The sequence below is a fragment of the Nycticebus coucang genome, chromosome 6 (assembly GCF_027406575.1).
Source record: "Nycticebus coucang isolate mNycCou1 chromosome 6, mNycCou1.pri, whole genome shotgun sequence".
NCBI lineage: Eukaryota > Metazoa > Chordata > Mammalia > Primates > Lorisidae > Nycticebus > Nycticebus coucang.
In genome coordinates, this window is record NC_069785.1 from 66,949,244 (window position 1) to 66,976,396 (window position 27,153).

At 43.0% G+C, this 27,153-nt stretch overlaps 1 protein-coding gene and 1 non-coding gene across 6 annotated transcripts in view; both read left to right on the forward strand.

Annotated features, from left to right (window-relative positions):
• Positions 1-19,405, forward strand: part of TRIP4 (thyroid hormone receptor interactor 4) — a 96,467-nt gene extending 77,062 nt beyond the window's left edge. For 4 of the 5 annotated variants that reach the window (XM_053593210.1, XM_053593213.1, XM_053593214.1 and 1 more), the window contains 2 exons: positions 2,744-2,846; positions 19,099-19,405. In XM_053593210.1, the coding sequence (XP_053449185.1) occupies positions 2,744-2,846; positions 19,099-19,166 (171 nt within the window). In that variant the 3' untranslated portion in view covers positions 19,167-19,405. The remainder of the gene's footprint in view (positions 1-2,743; positions 2,847-19,098) is intronic. The other variant, XM_053593212.1, reaches the window with a different exon arrangement.
• On the forward strand, positions 9,877-9,983 carry LOC128589308 (U6 spliceosomal RNA). Its single transcript, XR_008380903.1, has one exon. It is a non-coding gene; the product is annotated as a U6 spliceosomal RNA (small nuclear RNA).
• Positions 19,406-27,153: the final 7,748 nt, after the last annotated feature.

A 27,153-nucleotide genomic window follows, 5' to 3' on the forward strand; every position in this document is an offset into this window, starting at 1 on the left:
TTTCATGACAGACATTACAGAATGCCTGTTAATGAGATTGATCCAGGAGAGATGGAACCATTATTGATGTGGAAGGAAGAGGAGAGAATGACTGAAATGGCTTGTAGTTTTGGGAAAACGTTCAATTCCTAACAGCATTGTCCTTAGCCTCAAGGCTCTCTCAGCTATAAAGAAGGAAAAGCAGGAAAATTGAAGAGATGGTAACTGTGACTGCTGTTGCTTTGGCCTTTGTAGAATTAGGTTTGAAGATCTTGACAGCAGCCTCTGGTCTTATTGTGCCAAAGCACCTCAGCATTGATCTTGTGTAGAGTTTACTTCCTTCTAATACCCAGCACTAAGTGGGCCCTGCTTTTCTTGATGTTCTAAAAATCCAGATAAAGAAAGAAGAGGATTTATCATCCCGTCTTTAGTCTTTCTTTTCCATCAAGAACATTTTGGCCTATGAATGTGATTATAGCTGATCCTTGATATTAAGTTTATATTTTATCAAAGTACATGTCACACCTGTTCCACACGGAAAGCTGTGGTATGTGGGCAGTACAAAATGATACCAAAAATCTGTTCTGTTTTCCATACAGCATCACTTAACCTCTGACAGGAGTGGTCCATAAAGAATTTTAACTGGGAGGGAAGAGGGGAAGATGGGTGTAGGGAGGGTAATTGGTGGGATCATACCTATGTTGCATCTTACAAGGGTACATGTGAAACTTACTAAATGTAGAATATAAATGTCTTAACACAATAACTAAGAAAATGCCATGAAAGCTATGTTAACCAGTTTGATGAAAATATTTCAAATTGTATATAAAACCAGCACATTGTACCCCATGATTCCATTAATGTACACAGCTATGATTTAATAATAATAAAAAGAATTGGCTCAGCGCCTGTGGCTCAAGCAGCTAAGGCGCCAGCCACATACACCTGAGCTGGTGGGTTTGAATGCAACCTGGGCCTGCCAAACAACAATGACGGCCGAAACCAAAAAATAGCCGGGCATTGTGGTGGGCGCCTGTAGTCCCAGATACTTGGGAGGTGGAGGCAGGAGAATCACTTGAGCCCAGGAGTTGGAGGATGCTGTGAGCTGTGATGCCATGGCACTCTACCCAGGGCAACAGCTTGAGGCTCTGTCTCAAAAAAAAAGAAGAATTGGGTGGCACCTGTGGCTCAGTGAGTAGGATGCTAGCCCCATGTGCCAGAGGTGGTGGGTTCAAACCCGACCCTGGCCAAAAAAAAACTGAAAAAAAAAAAAAAAAAAGAATTTTAACTATTTACATTCCCACTAGTTCCAGAAAAATTTCTTTCTTTCTGTTTTTTGGAGATAGAGTCTCAGTCTGTTGGCCTGAGTAGAGTGTTGTGGCATCACAGTTCACAGCAACCTCAAACTCTTAGGCTCAAGTGATCCTCTTGCCTCAGCCTCCTGATTAGCTGAGACTACAGGTGCCCACCACAATGCCCAGCTAATTTTTCTATTTTTAGTAGAGATGGGAGCTTGCTCTTGCTCAGGCTGATCTTGAACTCCTGAGTTTAAGCAATCCACCCACCTCAGCCTCCCAAAGTGCTAGGATTACAGGCATGAGCCTTCTCGCCCAGCCTACTTCATAACCTTAAATATTTAGAAGGCACATCTGGGGAGGCTCCTGTAGGGAGTAGGGCACCGGCCCCATTTACGGAGGGTGGTGGGTTCAAACCCAGCCCCGGCCAAACTGCAACAAAAAAATAGCCAGGCGTTGTGGCGGGCGCCTGTAGTCCCAGCTGCTCGGTAGGCTGAGGCAAGAGAATCGGGTAAGCCCAAGAGTTAGAGGTTGCTGTGAGCCGTGTGGCGTCACGGCACTCTACCAAGGGCAGTAAAGTGAGACTCTGTCTCTACAAAAAAAAAAAAAAAGAAGGCACATCTGAGCAGATGAATAAACATGGAAAATACAGATAATTTCATACTTTTGATGGTAGGTACTCAGAGAAAGCCTCCTAATAAAGAAGCCTGACCCATAAGCCTATGAGTCATACTTGTTGAACAAACTAAATATAAGTCATCCTAAGACAAAATTCCAAATTGATCAGTTGGGCATTGCTAGAGAACATTTTCTGCAAACCCCCAACTGTTCCTTAAATTGTATTTCTAGCGTAGTCTTATTCTGTGTATGTTTTCAGAGAAGGAATAAAAGTCCTAACTATTCACACAGATTTGTTTTGTGATAAGAGATCCAAAGGAGCTTGTAAATAATTTTTAGAATTGCTCTACCAGTTACCTTTTCACCCTAAGTAGGTCTGGAAGGCGTTCAACAAAACAGCTTTTGCATGTTCATACCTTTCAGAATGAATCATCTTCCTTCCCTTTAGGGAGAAAAGGGCTCTGTGTGCTGGGTTTCTGGTGAAATTTCAACAAACGTCTCCTTCCAGTGCTTCACTTGAGTTGCAATAGGAGGATGTCTGATGTTCCTGAAGGAGACCTCTGAATCTCCCAACTCAGAGTTGCTTATGTTAAGAGGACAGTCAGTTCTGATTGTTCTAGAAAAGTGCCTGGCATCCTTTTTCTATGAAATTTTTCCTACTATAGGAAGTCAGAGATGGCAGGCAATAGACTGTATGATACTGTGCTAAGGCCTGCAGAAAGGTGAAGGTTTATCCTTGTGTGAAATGGGCATTATTATCAGGATGTTGAAGTAAAATTTGGGACATCCTTTGATCTGAAAAGCTATAAGTTTTCTACCTAGCCTGAACTTTTTATTTTTATATTTTACAGTTTCCAGACATCAGTCAAGAATCTGATTCTCCATTTGTTTTCATTTGCAAAAATCCCCAGGAAATGGTTGTGAAGTTTCCTCTTAAAGGAAATCCAAAAATCTGTAAGTTACTTTTTTTTTTTATTTAAAAGACTAGTCGGGTACAGTAGTGAGAAGAGGGGAAAGAGCAGAACAGGGAGTTCAGTCAGTAGTTGACTATGAACAATAAATTGAGGTAACTTGCTACCTTTTAGCCACCTTGTCAGTCATAATCTTTTTTTTTTTTTTGAGACAGAGTCTCACTTTCTTGCCCTCAGTAGAGTGCTATGGTATCACAGTTCACAGCAACCTCAAACTCTTGGGCTCAAGCGATTCTCTTACGTCAGCCTTCCAAGTAGCTGGGACTACAGGTGCCTACAATAACGCCCGCCTGTTTTTAGAGAGGGTCTTACTTTGGCTCAGGCTGGTGTCAAACCTGTGAGCTCAGGCAGTCCACCTGCCTCAGCATCCCAGAGTGCTAGGATTACAAGCGTGAGCCACCGTGCCCAGCCATCAGTCATAATCTTTGATGGTCTAATTTTCTTTTATTGTTTTGTCTTTCATCTCAATAGTATAATTTTTTTTTAAATCTCTGTTTTACTCTGTTTTATGCATCCCTAGTGTTAGAGGATTAATATAATTATATTTCAATAACTTTAATGTTAGGTTAATTAAAGTATACCCTTTCCAAAAGGTAACTTGATCCACAATTATTGGCCTACCAGTGAATCACTCTAAACTTCTTAGACCCCATTACATTAAAATGCTACTTGTCAGCTAAGAAAGTATGCTCTGCCCCACTGTAATGCTCATTAAAGGAAATAGTAAGCCAGTGCCCATGGCAACATGATTATTTATTTATTTTTTTGGCAACTTGATTATTTATCCACTGTTCTTTAGTGTTTAATTCAAGAATAAGACTTAATATTTTAAGTGGCTTTTTTTTTTTTTTTTTTGAGACAGAGCTTCAAACTGTCAGCCTGGGTAGAGTGCCGTGGGGTCACAGCCCACAGCAAACTCCAACTCCTGGGCTTAAGTGATTCTCTTGCCTCAGTCTCCCAAGTAGCTGCGACTACAGGTGGCCACCACAATGCCCAGTTATTTTTTTGTTGCACTTGTCGTTGTTTAGCTGGCCCATGCTGGGTTTGAGGCCGCCACACTTGATGCATGTGGGCAGCGCCGTAACCACTGTGCTATAGGCGCCGAGCCTTAAGTGTTTGTTTTTGAGCATCTGTTTGGAAGTACCACTTTCCACGTTTCCCTTGATTATTGTTTCCTTGATGCTGCTCTAGCCCCCTTGCTTTTCTTTTTTTTTTTTTAATTATTAAATCATAGCTGTGTACATCAATGCGATCATAGGGCACCATACACTGGTTTTATAGACCATTTGACATATTTTCATCACACTGGTTAACATAGCCTTCCTGACATTTTCTTAGTTGTTGTGTTAAGACATTTACATTCTACATTTACTAAGTTTCACATATACCCTTGTAAGATGCACCGCAGGTGTAATCCCACCAATCACCCTCCCTCCGCCCACCTCCACCTTCCCACATCCCCTTCCCATATGCTTAGGTTATAACTGGGTTATAGCTTTCATGTGAAAGCCATAAATTAGTTCATAGTAGGGCTGAGTACATTGGATACTTTTTCTTCCATTCTTGAGGTACTTTACTAAGAATATGTTCTAGCTCCATCCATGTAAACATGAAAGAGGTAAAGTCTCCATCTTTCTTTAAGGCTACATAATATTCCATGGTGTAGATATACCACAATTTATTAATCCATTCAGGGATTGATGGGCACTTTGGCTTTTTCTATGACTTAGCAATTATGAATTGGGCTGCAATAAACATTCCGGTACAAATATCTTTGTTATAATGTGATTTTTGGTCTTCTGGGTATATGCCTAGTAGATAAATTATAGGATTGAATAGCAGATCTATTTTTAGATCTCTAAGTGTTCTCCAAACATCTTCCAAAAGGAATGTATTAATTTGCATTCCCACCAGCAGTGTAGAAGTGGTCCCTTTTATCCACATCCATGCCAACATCTCTGGTCTTGGGATTTTGCGATATGGGCTAATCTTACTGGAGTTAGATGATATCTCAAAGTAGTTTTGATTTGCATTTCTCTGATGATTAAGGATGATGAGCATTTTTTCATATGTCTGTAGGCCGTGCGCCTGTCTTCTTCAGAGAAGCTACTCTTCAAGTCCCTTGCCCAGCCTGCGATGGGATCACTTGTTCTTTTCTTGCTTATACGTTTGAGTTCTCTGTGGATTCTGGTTATTAAACCTTTGTGGGAGACATAACCTGCAAATGTCTTCTCCCATTCTGAGGGCTATCTGCTTGATGAACACAGATAAACTGTGTTCTTGGTTGTGCAGAAGCTTTTTAGTTTGATCAGGTCCCAGTAGTATATTTCTGAAGCTGCTTCAATTGCCCAGGGGGTCCTCCTCATAAAATACTCGCCCAGACCGATTTCTGAAAGGGTTTTCCCTGTGCTCTCTTCTAGTATTTTTATAGTTTCATGTCTTAAGTTTAAATCTTTAATCCAGTGAGAGTCTATCTTAGTTAATGGTAAAAGGTGTGGGTCCAGTTTCAGTCTTCTACAGGTTGCCAGCCAGTTCACCCAGCACCATTTGTTAAATAGGGAATCTTTTCCCCACTGAATGTTTTTAATTGGCTTGTCAAAGATCAAATAATGGTAAGTAGGTGGATTCATTTCTTGGTACTCTATTCTGTTCCAGACATCTAATTCTCTGTTTTTGTGCCAATACCATGCTGTTTTGATCACTATTGATTTATAGTATAGTCTGAGGTCTGGTAGCGTGATTCCTCCTGCTTTGTTTTTATTTCTGAGTAATGTCTTGGCTATTCGAGGTTTTTTCTGATTCCATATAAAATGAAGTATTATTTTTTCAAGATCTTTAAAGTATGACAGTGGAACTTTAATAAGGATTGCATTAAAATTGTATATTGCTTTGGGTAGTATGGACATTTTAACAATGTTGATTCTTCCCAGCCATGAGCATGGTATGTTTTTCCATTTGTTAACATTTTCAGCTATTTCTTTTCTTAGAGTTTCGTAGTTCTCTTTATAGAGATCTTTCACATCCTTTGTTAGATAAACTCCCAAATATTTCATCTTCTTTGGCAATACTGTGAATGGAATAGAGTCCTTAACTGTTTTTTCAGCTTGACTATTGTTGGTATATATAAAGGCTACCGATTTATGAATGTTGATTTTGTAACCTGAGATGCTGCTATATTCCTTGATCACTTCTTTTTTTTTTTTTTTTGTAGAGACAGAGTCTCACTATACTGCCCTCGGGTAGAGTGCCGTGGCATCACACGGCTCACAGCAGCCTCTAACTCTTGGGCTTATGCGATTCTCCTGCCTCAGCCTCCCAAGGAGCTGGGACTGCAGGCGCCTGCCACAACGGCCGGCTATTTTTTTTTTTTTTTGGTTGCAGTTTGGCCGGGGCTGGGTTTGAACCTGCCACCCTCGGCATATGGGGCCGGCACCCTACTCACTGAGCCACAGGCGCCGCCCTTCCTTGATCACTTCTAAGAATTTTGTAGTAGAATCCCTGGTGTTTTCCAGATATACAATCATATCATCTGCGAAGAGCGAAAGTTTGATCTCTTCTGACCCTATATGGATACCCTTGATTGCCTTTTCTTCCCTAATTGCGGTGGCTAAAACTTCCATTACAATGTTAAAGAGCAGTGGAGACAATGGGCAGCTTTGTCTGGTTCCTGATCTGAGAGGAAATTATTTCAATTTAACTCCATTCAATATGATATTGGCTGTGGGTTTGCTGTTGCTGGCCTCTATCAGTTTAAGAAATGTCCCTTCTATACCAGTTTTCTTAAGTGTTCTGATCATGAAGGGATGCTGGATATTATCAAAGGCTTTTTCTGCATCAATTGAGAGAATCATATGGTCTTTGGTTTTTAATTTGTTTATGTGCTGAATTATACTTATAGATTTACATATATTGAACCAGCCTTGAGACCCTGGGATAAAACTGACTTGGTCATGATGTATAATTTGTTTGATTTGTAGCTGGATTCTGTTTGTTAGGATCTTGTTGAATATTTTTGCATCTATATTCATTAGTGATATTGGTCTGTAATTTTCTTTTTTTTTTTTTTTTTGTGGAGACAGAGTCTCACTTTATGGCCTTCAGTAGAGTGCCCTGGCCTCACACGGCTCACAGCAACCTCCAACTCCCGGGCTTAAGCGATTCTCTTGCCTCAGCCTCCGAGCAGCTGGGACTACAGGCGCCCGCCACAACGCCCGGCTATTTTTTGGTTGCAGTTTGGCCGGGGCCGGGTTTGAACCCGCCACCTTCGGTATATGGGGCCGGCGCCCTACCGACTGAGCCACAGGCGCCGCCCTGTAATTTTCTTTTCTTGTTTGGTCTTTTCCTGGTCTGGGGATCAGGGTGATGTTTGCTTCATAGAACATGTTGGGTAGTCTCCCATCTTTTTCTATATTTTGGAAGAGGTTTAGTAATATAGGTACTAGTTCTTCTTTAAAGGTTTGGTAGAATTCTGACATAAAGCCATCTGGTCCCGGGCTTTTCTTTTTAGGGAGATTTTGTATGGTTGATGCTATTTCAGAACTTGATATGGGCCTGTTCAACATTTCCACTTGATTCTGGCTAAGTCTTGGAAGGTGACGTGCTTCCAAGTATTGGTCAATTTCCTTCATATTTTCATACTTCTGAGAATAAAGTTTCTTGTAATATTCATTAAGGATTTTTTTAATTTCTGAGGAGTCTGTTGTTATTTCGTCTTTGTCATTTCTGATCGATGAGATTAGAGATTTTACTCTCTTTTTCCTGGTTAGGTTAGCCAAAGGTTTATCTATTTTATTGACCTTTTCAAAAAACAACTTTTTGATTTATTGATCTGTTGTATAATTCTTTTGTTTTCAATTTCATTTAATTCTGCTCTAATTTTGGTTCTTTCTTTTCTTCTACTGGGTTTGGGGTTGGAATGTTCTTCCTTTTCCAGTTGCTTGAGATGTCCCATTAAGTTGTTAACTTCCTTTCTTTCCATTCTCTTGAGGAAGGCTTGTAGTATTGTAAATTTTCCTCTTAGAACTGCCTTTGCGGTATCCCAGAGGTTCTGATAATTTGTGTCTTCATTGTTGTTTGATTCCAAAAATTTGGGAATTTCCTTCTTAATCTCATCTCTGACCCAGCTATCATTCAGCATAAGGTTATATAAGTTCCATGTTTTTGTATGAGTATGCAGGTTCCTGTTGTTACTGAGTTCAACATTTATTCCATGGTGGTCCGAGAAGATGCAAGGAATAATTTCTATTCCTTTAAATTTACTGAGGTTCGACTCGTGACCTAAGATGTGATCGATTTTGGAGTATGTTGCGTGGGCTGATGAGAAGTATGTGTATTCAGTTTTGTTGGGATGAAATGTTCTATGGATGTCTGCTAAATCCAAATGTTGGATGGTTAGGTTTAAATCTAAAATTTCTTTGCTCAGCTTCTTATTGGAGGATCGATCCAACACTGCCAAAGGAGTGTTGAAATCTCCAACTATTATGGAGCTGGAGGAAATCAAGTTGCTCATGTCTGTTAGAGTTTCTTTTATAAATTGAGGTGCATTCTGGTTGGATGCATAGATATTAATAATTGAAATCTCATCATAGTGAGTATTACCCTTAACAAATATGAATCGACCATTCTTATCCTTCCTTACTTTTGTTGGTTTAAAGTCTATTATATCTGCAAATAGAATTGCAACACTTGCTTTTTTCTGGTTACCATTTGCCTGAAATATGGATGACCATCCTTTCACCCTGAGTCTATATTTATCTTTTAAGGTAAGATGTAACTCTTGTATGCAGCAAATATCTGGCCTGAGTTTTTTTTGTTTTTTTTTTTGTAGAGACAGAGTCTCACTTTATGGCTCTCGGTAGAGTGCCGTGGCCTCACACAGCTCACAGCAACCTCCAACTCCTGGGCTTAAGCGATTCTCTTGCCTCAGCCTCCCGAGTAGCTGGGACTACAGGCGCCCACCACAATGCCCAGCTATTTTTTGGTTGCAGTTTGGCCGGGTCCGGGTTTGAACCCGCCACCCTTGGTATATGGGGCCGGCGCCTTATGGACTGAGCCACAGGCGCTGTCCTGGCCTCAGTTTTTGTGTCCAGTCAGCCAACCTGTGCCTCTTTAGAGGATAGTTTAAGCCGTTCACATTAATGGAGAATACTGATAAGTCTGGTATAATTTTGGGTATCAAGTTTTTTGAAAGTCCAGTGGACATTTTTAATCCTTTCGCCACTGTGGAAGTTGGAGTTTGATCAAAAGTTTCTGAGTGAGTTTACTTTTGTAGTAGAGGATTGGGCTGGTCATTATGGAGGATAGGTCTGAGAATATCCTGAAGCGCTGGTTTGGTTATGGCAAATTTCTTCAACATATGAATGTCATTAAAGTATTTAATTTCTCCATCATAAATGAAACTCAGTTTAGCTGGATTCAGGGTCTGGGGTTGAAAGTTATTTTGCTTTAGGAAATTAAAAGTCGATGACCACCCTCTTCTGGCTTGAAAAGTTTCAGCAGAGAGATCTGCAGTCATTCTAATATTCTTCCCTGTGTAGGTTATGATTTTCTTTTATCTGGCTGCTTTCAGAATTTTCTCGTTCATATTAACTTTAGTGAAGTTAATTATGATATGCCTGGGGGATGTCTTATTTGGATTGAGTCGTGCTGGGGTTCTGAAACTGTCTGCTATCTGAATTTCAGAATCTCTTGGCATGTCTGGAAAATTCTCTTTCATAATTTCATGGAGAAGGGCCTCTGTGCCTAGTGAGGCCACTTCATCACTTTCAGGGATTCCAATGAGGCGGATATTAACCTTCTTGGAATTATCCCAGAGCTCTCTGAGAGAATGATCCATTTTTGCTCTTCATTTCTCTTCCTCTTTGAGAGTTTGGGAGCGTTCAAAGGCTTTGTCTTCAATGTCAGAAATACTTTCTTCTGCTTGCTCCACTCTGTTACTGAGGGATTCTACTGTATTTTTCAGATCTTTGAGGGCTACAAATTCTTGCTTCAGTGCATCAAAATCTTTCGTGGTTGTGCTCGCTTCGGCAGCACATATACTAAAATTGGAACGATACAGAGAAGATTAGCATGGCCCCTGCGCAAGGATGACACGCAAATTCGTGAAGCGTTTCATATTTTTGGTTTATGAAGTGAGTGTATGATGCCCCATAATCATATCATTGTATACAGTTATGATTTAATAAAAAAAAAAATCTTTCGTGGTTTTGTCTTTAAATTTGTTAAATTCTTGAGACAACTTTTGAATTTCTCCTCGAATTTCTAATTCCGACTTTTAAATTGCTCCTCAAATTTCTAATTCCAAATTTTCCTCCATTCTATTAATCTTGTTTGCAATCCAAATTCTGAATTCGATTTCTGACATCTCAGCCATCTGTTTATGAATGGGATCTTCAGTTACATCTGCCATATCTTTCCTTCGGGGGGTTGATCTATTCTGGTTATTCATGTTACCAGAGTTTTTCTGCTGATTCCGCCCCAATATTGTTTTACACTATTTGATTTTTTCCCTGGAGCTTTGTCGAGGACCCGTACAGTGCTATGGCCTGAGAAACTGGGGACCTTTTTGGTGTAGTGGGGTTAAGTGGTTCTGTCTTGTTTTCAGCTGGTCTCTGTTCGACCCTAGTGAAACAGTTACTCTGGGTTGAAGTCTCAGCATTGGAGAAATACCAGCAATTAAGTCACCCCGCCCCCCACAGGCAACAATTGGAAAAAGAAAATCAAACCTTCCTACAACCACACACCCAAGGCACCGCCTCAATATTCCTCAGGCGATTGGCTCAGTTCAGAAGGTCCAAATCAATTGTCTCAGTCAGCACCTGTCTCAGGTCGGAGAGTTTAAAAAGTCTCTGGCAACTGGATCACAGGGTTCTGGTGACTACTTAGATATGGCTTGCTCTGGTGCTCTGTGGAGTCAGGAGGACCCACCCAGCAAGTAGATAAGTCAGGGAAGATTGATGCCTCCTTCCCCACCTTGCACCTCTGTCACACCCAGTCACTGATAGCCTGGCAGGGCTGTGACTTAGTTGCCTGTAGTGAACAGATACTCCAGGGGTTTGCACCTGCCTGAATCACAAGGAAATCTATTTCTGCTCAGCCAGGCCTCTGTGCTCTGCCTCTACCTAGCAGGGGGATGTGAGGCCTGACAACCTCAGCCACTTGATGGAGGCTGGGGAGTGTTCACTCAATTCCAGCCCCACCCCTGATTGCTGTTACTGATAGAACAGAACAGAACAACTTTGCGGGAATTTGTTTCTGTCCCTGCTAAATTCCCTTGCAGAAGAGAAGCTGTATTGAGTTCCCAGAGCCTGCGCCTCAGGCCCTGTCTTTGCTCCTGCAGGTTTGTATTCAGTTACCTGTCACTTCTAGCCTCCTGTCTTCCTTTGTCTGTAGACTGACAACCCCTGAGGGTCTGGTGCGTCTTAGGCTCAGTCAAGGGGTCCTCTGGGTCAGCCTCGCCCTGGGAACTTCCTGGCTCTGCGCGTGCGTTTCTTGTCCCTGCGTTCCACCTAGGCCGGTACTGCCTCAGGCAAACCCTTTACTCACAGGGCCTGCGTTTCCGTCCCAGATCTGTTCCGTTGTGGTTGCCACCTGAGTAGATGCCTGGCCTCCTCTGGTTGCCCAGGGAGACGGGGGTGTGACTTCGGAATACCCCGGAGTGAACACTATTGTTGCCAAAAGACGGCTGCTGCTCTGCGCCTCAGGGCACTGCCGCTCTGGTGTGGTTCCCTCTCAGCCCACCGTCCTCTCCTCACTCCCGTGCCATAGAGTCAGCACTGACCAGCTGCAGTTTAGGCCCTGTCCACACCCCTCAAGAAATCACCCAAGAATCTGGACTCCTGAGGGACAGGCCTCCAGACCTCAGAGTGAGAGCAGAGGGGAGTGCTAGGAGCCCAGAGTTGCAGGTAGAGAATATATACAGTTTTATACAGTTCTATGCCTGGCAGGAGAACGCCGTGGCACCCTAGTATAGGAAGTAGGTCCAGTTTTTAGAGGGTCTCTCCTGTGGAGTATAGTGGGAGGACCTTTGAACTCTGCTCATTTGTTTGTGGGGCACTCCAAGCCATTCTTATGGGGGAGGGGACTCCTGTCCGCTTGGTGATGGATTTTGTACCTTTTGTTTGTATCCCTGGGGTCGCAGCTCGCCTCAGCGGGGTTGATGTGCGTTCTTCAACCTACTCTCTTGGTGCAGCTCTAATCCGCCAGGTTACCTGCTAAATTTCTGTCCTTTAACTCTCCTTCTGGACGGGAGCCTCTGGAAAGCTGGCTTCTGTCAGCCATCTTTTCTCTGCCCCCTGCCCCCTTGCTTTTCATCCTTTTTTTGAAACCTTGTAATGATTTCGTTTTTTTGTAACCTTTTCTCTTAGATATTTATGATTACAGTACCTTCTGCATATTCACTTCTCAGAAAATGCTCATTGACTTTACTCTTTCAACTTCCAACTTTCCTTAACTCCTAACTTCTCTTCTCTGTGAAGTGGTAGAGCAGCCTCTTCTATTTCAACACGATCTCCAAAAACATATAGTAGGATCCTCCTGACTAACTTCCTAGGAAAAACTACATCAACAACTCTCTCATTTGTTCATGTCAGTTACCGGATTTTGTGCTGCTGTGTGATTGTTTTCCAATTGTGTGAATTGGATGATTCTGGGTCATGAATTGTCGTTACTGATGCACAACTCTACCTCACTCTATACACTGTGGACCAACTAGCCATTTTATAAATCTGTTCTCTAGAGAAGTATTTCTTTTTCTTTTTTTTTTTTTTTTTTTTTGCAGTTTTTGGCTGGGGCTGGGTTTGAACCCGCCACCTCCGGCATATGGGGCTGGCACCCTAGCCCTCTGAGCCACAGGCACCGCCCCAAGTATTTCTTTTTCTTTTCTTTGTTTTTTTTTTTTTGAGACAAAGCCTCAAGCTGTCATCCTGAGTAGAGTGCTGTGGCATCACAGCTCACAGCAACCTCCAATTCCTGGGCTCAAGCAATTCTCCTACCTCTGCCTCCCAAGTAGCTGGGATACAGGCACCTGCCACAATGCCTGGCTATTTTTTTGTTGCAGTTTGGCCAGGGCCAGGTTTGAACCCACCACCCTCAGTATATGGGGCTAGTGCCCTACTCACTGAGCCACAGGTACCGCCCTAGAGAAGTATTTCTTAAGCTATAATGAAAATAAAAACCAACCAGGCACAGTGGCTCATGCCTATAATCCTAGCAGCAATCTGGGAGGCTGAGGCAGGTGGATTTCTTGAGCTTATGAGTTTGAGACCAGCTTGAGCAAAAGCAAGATCCAGTCTCTACTAAAAATAGAAAAACTGAGGCAAGCAGATCACTTGAGCCCAAGAGTTAGAGATTGCTGTGATCTATGACGCCAGGGCACTCTATCCAGGGTGACAGCTTGGGACTGTGTCTAAAAAAATATATAAATGAATAAAAATTAAAATCATCTAGTGAACTGTTAAAACAGGTTCCTAGACCCTCCTCTCAGGTGATAAGAATGCTGTTGGTGGCTGGGCCCAGTGATTTATGTATGTAATCGTAGCACTCCAGGAGGCCAAGGCTGATGAATTGCTTGAGCTAAGTTGTTCCAGACCAGCCAGAGCAAGAATGAGACCCCATCTTTACTAAAAAAAAAAAAAAAAATAGAAAAATTAGCCAGGCATAGTGGTGCACGCCTGTAGTCCAGCTACTCATGAGGCTGAGGCAAGAGTATTCCTTAAGCCCAAGAGTTTGAAGTTGCTATGAGCTAAGATGCCAGGGCACTCTACCCAGGACACAGAGTAAGACCCTAACCAAAAAAAAAGAAAGAAAGAAAGAAAAAAAAAGAATGCTATTGGGGCTGCATGTGGTGGCTTGCACCTGTAATCCTAACACAGGTGGGTTGCCTGAGTTTAGGAGTTCGAGACCAGCCTGAGCAAGAGCAAGTCCCTGTCTCTACTTAAAACAGAAAAACTAGCTGGGTGTTGTGTTAGGTGCCCGAAGTCCCAGCTACTTGAGAGACTGAGGCAAGGGGATCTCTTGAGCCCAAGAGTTTGAGGTTGCTGGGAGCTATGATGACTCCATGGCACTCTACCTAGTGTCACAGAGTAAGACTTTGTCTCAAAAAAACAAAAAAGAGGCTCAGTGCCTGTGGCTCAAGCAGCTAAGGTGCCAGCCACATATACCTGAGCTGGTGGGTTCGAATCCAGCCTGGGCCCGCCAAACAACAATGACAGCTGCAACCAAAAAATAGCCATGTGTTGTGGTGGGTGCCTGTGGTCCCAGCTACTTGGGAGGCAGAGGCAGGAGAATTGCTTGAGCCCAGGAGTTGGAGGTTGCTGTGAGCTGTGATGCTATGGCACTCTACCCAGGGTGACAGCTTGAGGCTCTGTCTCAAAAAAAAAAAAAAAATCCTGTTGGCCAGCTGACTACAACTTAAGTTTTTTTTTTGGTTTTTTTTTTTTTTTTTTTTGTAGAGACAGAGTCTCACTTTATGGCCCTCGGTAGAGTGCCATGGCATCACACAGCTCACAGCAACCTCCAACTCCTAGGCTTAAGCGATTCTCTTGCCTCAGCCTCCCGAGTAGCTGGGACTACAGGTGCCCGCCACAACGCCCGGCTTTTTTTTTTTTTTTGTTGTTGCAGTTCAGCCGAGGCCGGGTTTGAACCCGCCACCCTCGGCATATGGGGCCGGTGCCCCACCGACTGAGCCACAGGCGCCACCCTTTTGGTTTGTTTTTTATGTTTTTTTTTTTTTGGCCTGGGCAGGGTTTGAACCCGCCACCTCTGGCATATGGGACCCGCGCCCTACTCCTTGAGCCACAGTTGCCGCCCTAAGTTAAACTGTTTTTTTTTTTTGTAGAGACAGAGTCTCACTGTACCGCCCTCGGGTAGAGTGCCATGGCGTCACACGGCTCACAGCAACCTCTAACTCCTGGGCTTACGCGATTCTCTTGCCTCAGCCTCCCGAGCAGCTGGGACTACAGACGTGCGCCACAATGCCCGGCTATTTTTCTGTTGCAGTTTGGCCGGGGCTGGGTTCGAGCCCGCCACCCTCAGCATATGGGGCCGGCGCCCTACTCACTGAGCCACAGGCACTGCCCCAGTTAAACTGTTTTTAATCATAAAATGAAATGCTTAGAGTATGAACATAGATAAATGTATATTCACTGCAAAATTCGAGCAACCATTGTAATTAATGAGACATGTTCCTGAAATTCCTACAAATCAGAAAGTCTGAACCACACTGCCCTTAACTTGTACATTTTATTTACTTCAGATGTACTTGGTGGCCAAATAGGCCTGGAAGTTCTTTTTTTTCTTCACTACTAATTAGGACTTAAATCTCATTACTCTCCCTCTTTTTTGTTTGTGGCATTCTATCCCTTCCTCCTCCATTCCATTCTCACCTTACTTTAGGCACTGGTGACAACACTGATGGCCGGAAGAAAAGATGGTAGGTCTTCTCTCTCAGACTCACTGTTTCTTGGTCTTTAGTTTTACTTCTCTTTGTTTAGCTTCTTCCCCTATCTTGGTTTTCATCTGCTGCTTAAGCTACTGTGAAAAAATGTTAATCTGTAAACAGAGCTTATGTATTTCTCTGAAATGCTTTACTTTAGTATTTTTTCTACCCAAAGACCCATACTTCATTAAACCTTATTTTTATAAGGTTTCTATTAGTTAATAGTAAACCAGACCAGGTTAAATACTTGCCAGAAACAATAGGTAGTTAGTGAAAATTTTTATTATTATTATTTGTTTTTAGACAAAAGGAGGCTCAGTGCCTGTAGCTCAGCGACTAGGGCACCAACCACATATACCAGAGCTGGTGGGTTTACATCCAGCCTGGGCCTGCCAAACAACCATGACAACTACAACCAAAAAATAGCTGGGCTTTGTGGCGGGTGCCTGTAGTCCCAGCTACTTCGGAGGCTGAGGCAAGAGAATTGCTTACGGAGGCAAGGTTGAGGTTGCTGTAAGCTGTGATGCTCTAGCACTCTACTGAGGGCAGCAGAGTGAGACTCTCTCTCAAAAAAAAGGAGACAAAAGGAATCATGCAAATATCGTCTCATATTTTATCCAAAGCATGTGAAAATTCCTATGAGAGTTGCATTGATTAATGACAAATACTTTTGCCACTTTTAACCTGTTGCTCATCTGCTGCACATTCATTTGTTTTCTCTTAGATAATATGATTAAAGGTGTGGCATTTACTAAATGTAAAAATATTGGGAAAAAACAGAAATCTAAGCATTGGCATTCTATTATAAAGAGAATATATTGTACATCACTGTAGTTCACTGTCCAGCTCCCAAGTCTCGAAAGCCTAGGCTGACCTAGAACTCAGAGCTCAGAGTTCCTGCAGTTAGAGAATAGCCATGATGACTGATTCTTCCTTTGGCTTTAGGGCCCCAGCTGCTACTGTTGGCAATCAGCTCTGGTTAGATGTTAGGAATACAAAAAAATCCCTTGTTACAGGGAGTTCACAGATTGTTGGCACATGTCTAGTTTTTAGACAGCTTAGAGGATGAAAGAATTTATGAATCCCTGGGAATGCCCCAGAAATCCTTGTTCCTCTCATATTTTCTTCAACCTATTAGTTTTCCATTTTATGACATTATCATTAAAGCTAGAGATTATTTTTCCCTACCATTGAGTGCTTTTTTCTCATGGGTTGATCTTACATGATCTGGTCTCACTTGAGTGCTTTCACAGACTTGAGTTTTCTGAAACTTAGACTTGGAATGTTCTTACACAGTAAAGCTTTGAGAATGTAAGGAAGGTGATGTCTTTTAATATGAGGAATCTGAATTACATGTAATTGGGCGGCGCCTGTGACTCAGTGAGTAGGGCGCCGGCCCCATATGCCGAGGGTGGTGGGTTCAGGCCCAGCCCCGGCCAAACTGCAACAAAAAAATAGCCAGGCGTTGTGGCGGGCGCCTATAGTCCCAGCTGCTTGGGAGGCTGAGGCAAGAGAATCGCGTAAGCCCAAGAGTTAGAGGTTGCTGTGAGCCGTGTGACGCCATGGCACTCTACCCGAGGGCGGTACAGTGAGACTCTGTCTCTACAAACAAAAAAAAAAATGTAATTAAAAGACTTGCCTGGGGTTTTATGGTAATTTAAAGGTGAAATTGTGACCATAACTAAGATAAACAACTCTCAAGCCTCAACATAAACAATACAATCAGTCTTACCTTTTCAGGAGACTTTGAATTTATGAAGCATTTTAACATATTTCATTTACAGGTTGAGGATCCCAAATCAAAAAATATGAAATGCTCCAAAATCTAAAACTCTTTGAACTCTAGCATGATGCTCAAAGGAAATGCATATTGGAGCATTCCAGATTTGGGATTTTTGGATTTGGGGTGCTTAACTGGTTAAGTATAACTGGCCACCTTCTTTGTCTAATGCATTTGGATGAAGCATTTGTTGCGCATCTACCATGTGACAGTCACTATGGTAGCATTAGGGAGATACAAAGATTTATTTGCCTTGTAATAGGGCTCTTTGCCAGATTGCTGCCATGTTCAGGTTTCCAGCCAGGCACCATAGGGTATGAAAGAACTCCTAAATCCCTGAGAATGCCCTGTGCTCTGAAGCCCAAATTAAAATCAATAGCATTGTGATTGTTAAGTATCATTTAGTGATGGTTTCTGAAGAAGCCCAGGAAAGGACTGTTATGTTATTCCAGAAGCAAGTGTAGCCTTAAAGAAAGAGACAGGGGTGGGAGTTGGAAGAAACTTAAGAAACTAGGGAAGCTGGGCGCGGTGGCTCATGCCTATAATCTTAGCACTTGGGAGGCTGAGGTGGGTGGGTTGCCTGAGCTCACAGGTTCCAGACCAGTCTGAGCCAGAGTGAGACACCATCTCTAAAAATAGCCAGGCGTTGTGGCAGGCGCTTGTAGTCCCAGCTACTTGGGAGGCTGAGGCAAGAGAATCGCTTACACCCAAGAGTTAGAAGTGGCTGTGAGCTATGATGCCATGGCTGTTTTGTCACTCTACAAGAGTGACAAAGTGAGACTCTGTCTTGAAAAAAAGAACACAGGGAAATTTGTTAGGCCAATGTTATTTTTTTCACAATCTCTTAGTGCAGTATTCTTAACTTAGTTGGACAAATGAGAATACTGAAATCCAGAGAGATGAAATGACTTGTCCCAAGTCATACAGCTAATTAATGTCTGAGAAAGGTAGACTAGAACCTGGGTCTTCTGACTTGGATTCAATGGTATTTCTGTTATACCTTATTACTGTAACAAAAGGACAACATAAGAGAAGCAATATGGAAGCGGGAGACTCCTTGTTCTTCTGTTTTATTTTTTAGTACTGAGACTGAACTGCTATGTTTCCATTTTCAGCATCATTGTTAAATAAGACTTTGTGTGAGAGAAAGCAAATTACAAACCGTTCTCAGGCCACACAATAGGAATTCTGTTAAGATTCTTCTAGGGAGGTGGATGGATGATTCCTGAAGCCACTGCCTTAAGCCAAACTCAATCCTGCTAGATCTAAGAAGTCAGAAGTCAGAGACCACATCACTAGAGTCACCTGGAATGGGACGGTTGCTTGTTTTCTAAGTTTAACACTTAGAAGAATCGCACAGCAGGGCGGCGCCTATGGCTCAAGGAGTAGGGCACCGGTCCCATATGCCGGAGGTGGCGGGTTCAAACCCAGCCCCGGCCAAAAAACCAAAAAAAAAAAAGAAGAATCGCACAGCATATCACCTTTACCATTCTTAGCTGATGATAGGGGCCCTTTGTCAGTAAAGCATTCATGTGGATTCTATTCCAGTTTCAGGTCACTCCCCCTATTAAGTGTGAGGTAGCAAAGGGGTGAGTTAAATTGCTTTTCCCACTGTGAAGGAGGTTCATGCATTACTGCATTATGCTCATTCAGTTAACTGGTCTGGGGGAATGGGGTTCCCACTGTGTGAAATGCCTTCCTTTTTTACATGTGTGTATTCCTAAAAAAAATTTACCATAGCATCAGATATCCTAAAACACGTGATATTTCTTTTCTCAGTAGCTACAAACTTAGAAATATTAACGTCTTATTTTTGGGGACAGGACGGTACTCATTTTGTGTGTGTATTAGTGTTCCCACTGCTTCCTCATTCTCTGAAGTTTGGAAGTGTTTGAGTCCTGAAGCAAGATAATTGAATGTGACAGGAACACAGTAACCAGAAGACCTGGGAGGCCACAAAGGATTTGCATTGCAAATATAAAAAATAAATAATGAGACTTCTTTTTTTTTTCCTTACAGGGAAACTGGATTCCAAGATCCATCAAGGAGCAAAGAAGGGGTTAATGAAGCAGAATAAAGCTGTCTGACACAGGAGAAAAGGCACTATACAGCATAGCGAAGTTTTCTATACTAAATAAAATTGCTATCCAGTGGTCCTTTAGAATTGAAGCAGTAGAAATCTAAAGACTTGATATCAGCCTTGACTCTCTCAGAACTTAAACTCTTACCAAAATCTGTATATTTTTCTTAAAGCGTGGGATTCTTACTTTATGTAATGGGTCAAAATCTTTGAATACATTCTTTATAAAAACACATTTTAAAAATTTTAGGTCTTTGATGTTTTTCTCAGAATGGTATAAAAGCAACAAGGTAGAAACTGCTTTCCTCTTTGAGACTTGTACCTAGTATTTGTACTTAGGAAAAATTTTAACCTAGGTTAATGACTTTTTCGAGGGACATTTGGATTTTGGTTTCTTTACAAAGTAATAGTCTGGATATTTGAGTAGTCCTATGTTTAATACAAACCTGTGATATGGGATAGCTTTTTAACAAGTTTTTTGCTCTAGTCCGACTAAGACAGAGTCTTAGTATGTCACCCTCAGTAGAGTGCTGTGGCGTCACAGCTCACAACAACCTCAAACTCGGGCTTAAGTGATTCTCTTGCCTCCACCTCCCAAGTCCAACGTCTTTTAAAGTGAACAGTCTCAACATGTGGGTCACGATCCCTTTGGGGATCGAACGACCCTTTCACAGGGGTTGCCTAAGACCATCCTGCATATCAGATATTTACATTACAATTCATAACAGTAGCAAGATTACAGTTATGAAATAGCAACGAAAATAATTTTATGGTTGGGGGTCACCACAACATGAGGAACTGTATTAAAGGGTCATGGCATTAGGAAGGTTGAGAACCACTGGTCTAAGTGAAAAGCACAGTAACCTTCTTTGGCAGATTTTTTTTTTTTTAAGGGATCATCTGAAGAAGTGCTTTCCTTTGTTCTTTGGTTTCAGAAGCCAGGACATGGTAGGTTCAGTATGGGAGGAAATGGAGCCACCTGCTAAAGTAGCATGAAGCTGCCCTATTTATTCTGTTGGTATTGAAAAGTATCACTTGGATAGGGCAATTAGAAACAAACTGAAACATAAAATCACTTCAGTAAATGCATCCAAATACCCCTAAATGTTGAGGCCAAACCTTTTAAACCATTCACATCACAGGAAGCTATGAGCTTTGGGAAAACAAGAGGTCGGTTTGTAAAGAGATTTTTACTTGTCAGTATGGCCCTACCTAGTGAAGCACTTTGTTTCTGAGACTGTTCTGAAGAGCTGTCAGAATCTCAGTTGCTAGCATCCTAAGGAAATTCATAGTCTCAAATGTGTATGTTCTGCTTTTTATAAAGCAACACCACCACATTGAGGAAGTTGGACTCCCTCCAGCAGTTGTGTGCATGACTTAAAAAAGAGAGAGTGAGGGAGAGAAAAAAAGTGCGCTGTGTTATGAAAAAGATTAATTTCCCCTTTCTTTAATCCTTCATATTCAGCGTTATTTGCATTGAAATGCCTCCGCTCATTATGCATTGATGTTCACTCAACTGTGAACCCAGCTTGTTGCATAGCTCTAGGCATTGGTTCTGCAGGCCCTGATCACTCCAGATTCCCAGGGAAAACCCACTCGATTCTTGTCCTGGCGATGCAGACATGCAGTATTCTCTTTCTGTTCAGCCTCTGTGGAGAAAGTGGAAAGCACAGCTAATGGCACTTCTTTTTTTTTTTTTTTTTGTGGAGACAGAGTCTCACTTTATGGCCCTCGGTAGAGTGCCATGGCATCATACAGCTCACAGCAACCTCCAACTCCTGGGCTTAAGCGATTCTCTTGCCTCAGCCTCCCAAGTAGCTGGGACTACAGGCGCCCGCCACAACGCCCAGCTATTTTTTGGTTGCAGTTCAGCCGGGCCGGGTTTGAACCCGCCACCCTCGGCATATGGGGCCGGCGCCTTACCGACTGAGCCACAGGCGCCGCCCAAGCTAATGGCACTTCTTTAGGGAAAAAAATTCTCTTTCTGGCCTCCTAAAGACTCTAATATTAATGAAGCCATCCTGGGTTCACTATGCAATGAAAAATTTACCATGCAGTGGCACCTTGAATTCTCTACCTGAGTTGCCTGGTTCTCTTAAAGCCAAAATAAAACCAAAAGGTAAGAGGTGAAGAGCCTAGGGAAGAAAAAAAAAAATTATAACGGCTCGGTGCCCGTAGCACAGTGGTTACAGCATTGGCCACACACACCAAGGTTGGCGGGTTCAAACCCAGCGCAAGCTAAACACCAATGACAATTGCAACAAAAAAATAGCTGCCATTACTCTGCCAAGTGCATTGTGGTGGGCACCTGTAGTTCCAGCTACTTGGGAGTTTGAGGCAAGAGAATTGCTTAAGCCCAAGAGTTTGAGGTTGCTGTGATGCCACGGCACTGTACTGAGGGCAACATAGTGGGACTCTGTCTCAAAAAATAAAAAATTATAACAATAGCTTGAGAGCTTGAGGCTTGGCGCCTGTAGCTCAGCAGCTTGGGTGCTGGCCACGTACACCAATGCTGGCAGGTTCAAACCCGGCCTGGACCTGCCAAACAACGACAACTACAAAAAAAAAATAGTTGGGCGTTGTGGTGGGCACCTGTAGTCCCAGCTACTGGGGAGGCTGAGACAAGAAAATCGCTTAAAACCCAAAAGTTTGAGGTTGCTGTGAGCTGTGACACCATAGCACTCTACCAAAGGTGACATAGTGAGACTTTGTCTCAGAAAAACAAAAAAAGAACAATAGCTGAGCATAGAGGTATCCGGGTTGATTTTTCTGTCTGGAAAGACTATGTGTGTATACTTAAAGAGAAACAGGAGCTATAATAGATCAGGTTATGCAGTCATTTTGTGTGCTGTGATAAAGTCTAAAAGAACTTTACGAGTTTATAAGAACCCACCTTACCATCCAAAATATGCAGCTGGAGCCATATGAATAAATGGCCTAGTAAGCTGGAAACTCCTTTTTAGGGTTAGACCGGGAAAGCCTGTCTTTAGTTCACATGATGGTGGTAGTATAAGGTCTCTCTTTTATTTGCAGAGACACTTGGGAAGAAGTGTGAGAGAAACTTGGGGGTATGGCCCTCTCTTGCTCAGTAATGAATAACATAATTTAAAGCCTCATGGAAATTCTTAGAGCACAAACTCACCCAAGAATAGAGCTCAGCACCTGCAAAGTGGTTATGGCGCCAACCAAAACTGGGGAGTTCGAACCTGGCCCAGGCCAGCTAAACAATAATGACAACTGCAACAAAACAAATAGCCAGATGTTATGGTGGGCGCCTATAGTCCCAGCTACTCGGAAGACTGAGGCAAGAGAATCGCTTAAGCCCCAGAGTTGGAGTTTGCTGTGAGCTGTGACGCCAGAGCACTCTACCGAGGGCGACATGAGACTCTGTCTCAAAACAAACAAAAAGAATATTCTTTCATTACTTTACAACACTTTGCTCTGACCCCATAACTCTGGGAGAGCTTGGCCTGAAGGAAATTTCACATTTTTGAGTTTGTTTCCTGTAGCAGTGTAAGTATCTGTGCCCCCTTTAGGATGATTGGGTTCGTTGCTGTCCATTTGTATTGTACATGGAAGAGGTAGCTTTTTGTTTTTATTTATTTATTTTGAGACAGAGTCTCACTCTGGCTCCCCAGGTAGAATGCCCTCGCATCATAGCTCATAGTAACCTCAAGCTCTTGGGCTCAAGAGATCGTCTTGCCTCAATTTTTCTATTTTTAGTAGAGATGTGGTCTTTCTCTTGCTCAGGGTGGTTTCCATCTCCTGAGGTCAACAATCCACCTGCCTCAGCCTCCCAGAATGCTAGCATTACAGGTGTGAGCCGCTGCAGGCCTGTTTTTTTCTAGGCAAGACTCAGTCTCATTTATATAAGGTCAGAGTAGGGGATATATAAAACTGGAGACTTTCTTTTTTTTTTTTTTTTTTAATTTGGCCAGGGCTGGGTTTGAACCCACCACCTCCGGCATATGGGACCGGCGCCCTACCCGCTGAGCCACAGGCGCCGCCCAAAACTGGAGAGTTCAGAAGCCTTAGCCTTGTGTAGTTAGATATTTAGAATAGAGTAAGGTTTTTTTCCTTTGATATAGCTAAACTGGAGAAAGAAAACTAGGGTGTCCCCTCTTTATAGGAATCCATTTTGTCCTAGGAAGAAGGTGTGAAAAATGTAAACTTTAAAGATTTTTTTTTTTTAATTTTTTTTATTGTTGCAGTTTGGCCGGGGTTGGGTTTGAACTCACCACCCTCAGTACATGGGGCCAGCACCCCACTCACTGAGCCACAGGCACCATCCACTTTAAAGATTATTTTTACAAATAAAGTATGGCTTTTATGAGTTATAAAAACCTTAAACCTCTTTCCATTTTAACTCCTTTCTCGACTAAAGCCCATTTATGTGGATTTCATTTAATTTTTAAAAATAATTTTTAAAAATAATGCCCTTACTATCTTTCCTAGCCAAGATCAAGACAGCATGGGGATTGTTCTCTTGGCCAGCTAAAAAGGACTAGTAAAAAGCAACCATCTGTTAAACTAGAGAAATCTGTGAACTTTAGTTTGTTAGGCCTGAGGGTGGAAAGAAAGTTCAGGGATGAAGGAATTTTTTTCCTTGAAATTCTAATAGTACACATCTCCTGTTCTCAGCTTCTGTGAATGTGTTTGGAAGGAGGTCATCCATATCACAGGCTGCAGGAGCAACAAACGATCCAACACATGGAGGCCATTTCTACTATCATGCACAGATGAAAGAACATAGCCACACTGCTATCCTCTGATACGAGGAAATTTATACAAATGTCTGAACATGTGTGAATAATGTGGCTTAATTCATTGGGTGACACTTGGTAAACTGATCAGATTTCAGACTTCAGTTGTGACAATGTAGAGCCCAGAGAGACAACCTAGGAAGTATATCCTAGCGTGGAGTCAGAAATATGGGTGTGTATTTGGTAGGTGGGGTTGTGGTGGGGCGGGGGTGCCTTGGAAGCCATAAAGAAGTATGTCACAAGAAGGGAGTGAAATTTTGATACGAACAAAAAATGTCAATATAGGCTCGGCACCCATAGCTCTGCAGTTAGGACCAAGCCACATGCACCAGGACTGGTGGGTTCAAAAGGGCCTCAGCCTGCTAAACAAACAAAAAATAGCCAGGCGATGTCGCTGGTGCCTGTAGTCGCAGCTGCAAGGGAGCCTGAGGCAAGAGAATGGCTTAAGCCTAAGAGTTTGAGATTGCTGTGAGCTGTGATGCTATAGCACTCTACCGAGGACAACATGGACACTATCTCCAAAAACAAACAAACAACAAAAATTTGCAGGTGCAGTGGCTCATGCCTATGATCCTAGCACTTTTGGAGGCCAAGGCAGGTGGATTGCTTGAGCTCATGAGTTTGAGACCAGCCTAAGCAAAAGCGAAACCCCCATCTCTACTAAAAATAGAAAATCTGAGGTAAGAAGATCACTTGAGTCCGAGTTGGAGGTTGCTGTGACCTATGACACCACGGCACTCTACCCAGGGTGACAACTTGAGACTGTCTAAAAAAAAAGTGTCAACATAAAAGATATGAGAAGAGTCTAGAGGCTTGGCGCCTGTGGCTCAAGCATCTAGCCACATACACCTGAGCTGGTGGATTTGAATCCAGCCTAGGCCCGCCAAACAACAATGATGGCTGCAACCAAAAAACAGCCAGGTGTGGCAGGTGCCTATAGTCCCAGCTACTTGGGAAGCTGAGGCAGGAGAATTGCTTGAGCCCACGAGTTGGAGGCTGGCATCCAACTTCCAACATTGCTTGAGCCGTGGCATCACAGCTCACAGCACTCTACCCAGGGCAACCGCTTGAGGCTCTGTCTCAAAAAAAAAAAAAAAAAAAAGTCTAGAGCTGTACTGTCTTAATATGATAGCCACTAGCCACATGTAGTTATTTAAATTTCAACTATTTAATAAATTAGTACTTGGCTTGGCACCCATACCATAGTGGTTATGGCACCAGCCACATACCACCGAGGCTGGCAGGTTTGAACTTGGCCCAGGCCAGCTAAACAATGACAACTACAACAACAACAAAAATAGCTGGGCATTGTGGTGGGTGCCTGTAGTCCTAGCTACCTGGGAGGCTGAGGCAAGCGAATCGCTTAAGCTTAAGAGTTGGAGGTTGCTGTGACGCCACAGCACTCTACCGAGGGTGATATAGTGAGACTCTGTCTCAAAAATAAATAAATAAATAAATAAATAAACAAATAAATAAATTAGGACTCAGTTCTTAAGTCACCGTTAACCATATTTTAGGTGCTCAGATAGCTATATATGGCTAGTGACTTTGGATTTGGACAATACAAATATAGAACATTTCCATCATTGTACAAAGTTGTATCAAATATTACTTGTCTAGAGTAGGGGTTGGCAAACTTTTTCTGCAAAGGGCCAGATAGCAAATATTTTTAGGCTTTACACAGGCCATACAGACTGTTAAAAGTATTCAACTCTGCTGTTGTAGTGCAAATATATCCATAGACAACGTAAATTAATGAGCTTGGCCATAGGTTGTGGACAGTGAAATTTGAATTTATATAATAATTTTCCCATCATGAAATAGTCTTTTGATTATTTTTAATTGTTTAAAAATTTTAAAAATAGGATGGCGCCCCTGGTTCAGTGGGTAAGGCACCAGCCCCACATACTGAGGGTGGTGGGTTTGAACCTGGCTCCAGCCAGCTAAAACAGCAGTGACAACTGCAACAAAAATAGCCGGGCGTTGTGGCAGGCACCTTAATCCCAGCTACTTGGGAAGCTGAGGCAAGAGAATCACGTAAGCCCAAGAGTTGGAGGTTGCCGTGAGCTGTGATGCCATAGCACTCTACCAAGGGTGACAAAGTGAGATTCTGTCTCAAAAAAAAAAATTTTTTTTTTTGAATAATTAAAAAATCAGGCCAAGGGCGGTGCCTGTGGCTCAGTGAGTAGGGCGCCAGCCCCATATGCCGAGGGTGGCGGGTTCAAACCCAGCCCCGGCCAAACTGCAACCAAAAAATAGCCGGGTGTTGTGGCGGGCGCCTGTAGTCCCAGCTGCTTGGGAGGCTGAGGCAAGAGAATCGCGTAAGCCCAAGAGTTAAGAGGTTGCTGTGAGCCGTGTGACGCCACGGCACTCTACCCGAGGGCGGTACAGTGAGACTCTGTCTCTACAAAAAAAAAAAAAAAAAAAATGGGGCGGCGCCTGTGGCTCAGTGAGTAGGGCGCCGGCCCCATATGCTGAGGGTGGCGGGTTCAAACCCAGCCCCGGCCAAACTGCAACAAAAAAATAGCTGGGCGTTGTGGCGGGCGCCTGTAGTCCCAGCTACTCGGGAGGCTGAGGCAGGAGAATCGCCTAAGCCCAGGAGTTGGAGGTTGCCGTGAGCCATGTGATGCCACGGCACTCTACCAAGGGCAATAAAGTGAAACTCTGTCTCTACCAAAAAAAAAAAAAAATCAGGCCAAGTATGGTGGCTCATACCTGTAATCCTAGCATTTTGGGAGGCCAGGGTGGGAAGATCACTTGAGGTCAGGAGTTTGAGACCAGCCTGGGCAACACAGTGTCTCTACAAAATCACTTTTAGTTCATGGGATATATATATATATATATATATATTTTTTTTTTTTTTTTGTAGAGACAGAGTCTCACTTTACTGCCCTCGGTAGAGTGCCATGGCATCACACGGCTCACAGCAACCTCCAGCTTTTGGGCTTATGTGATTCTCTTGCCTCAGCCTCCAGAGCAGCTGGGACTACAGGCACCCGCCACAACGCCCGGCTATTTTTTTGTTGTTGCAGTTTGGCCGGGGCTGAGTTTGAACCCACCACCCTCGGTATATGGGGCTGGCGCCCTACTCACTGAGCCACAGGCGCCGCCCAGCTCATGGGATATTTTAAAACAGGCAGCAAGTCTGATGTGACTAGTGAGATGGAGTTTGCGCATCTTTGGTCTAGAGCAGTGATTTTGCAACCAGAGTGCCATGAAAGGATCTTAGGT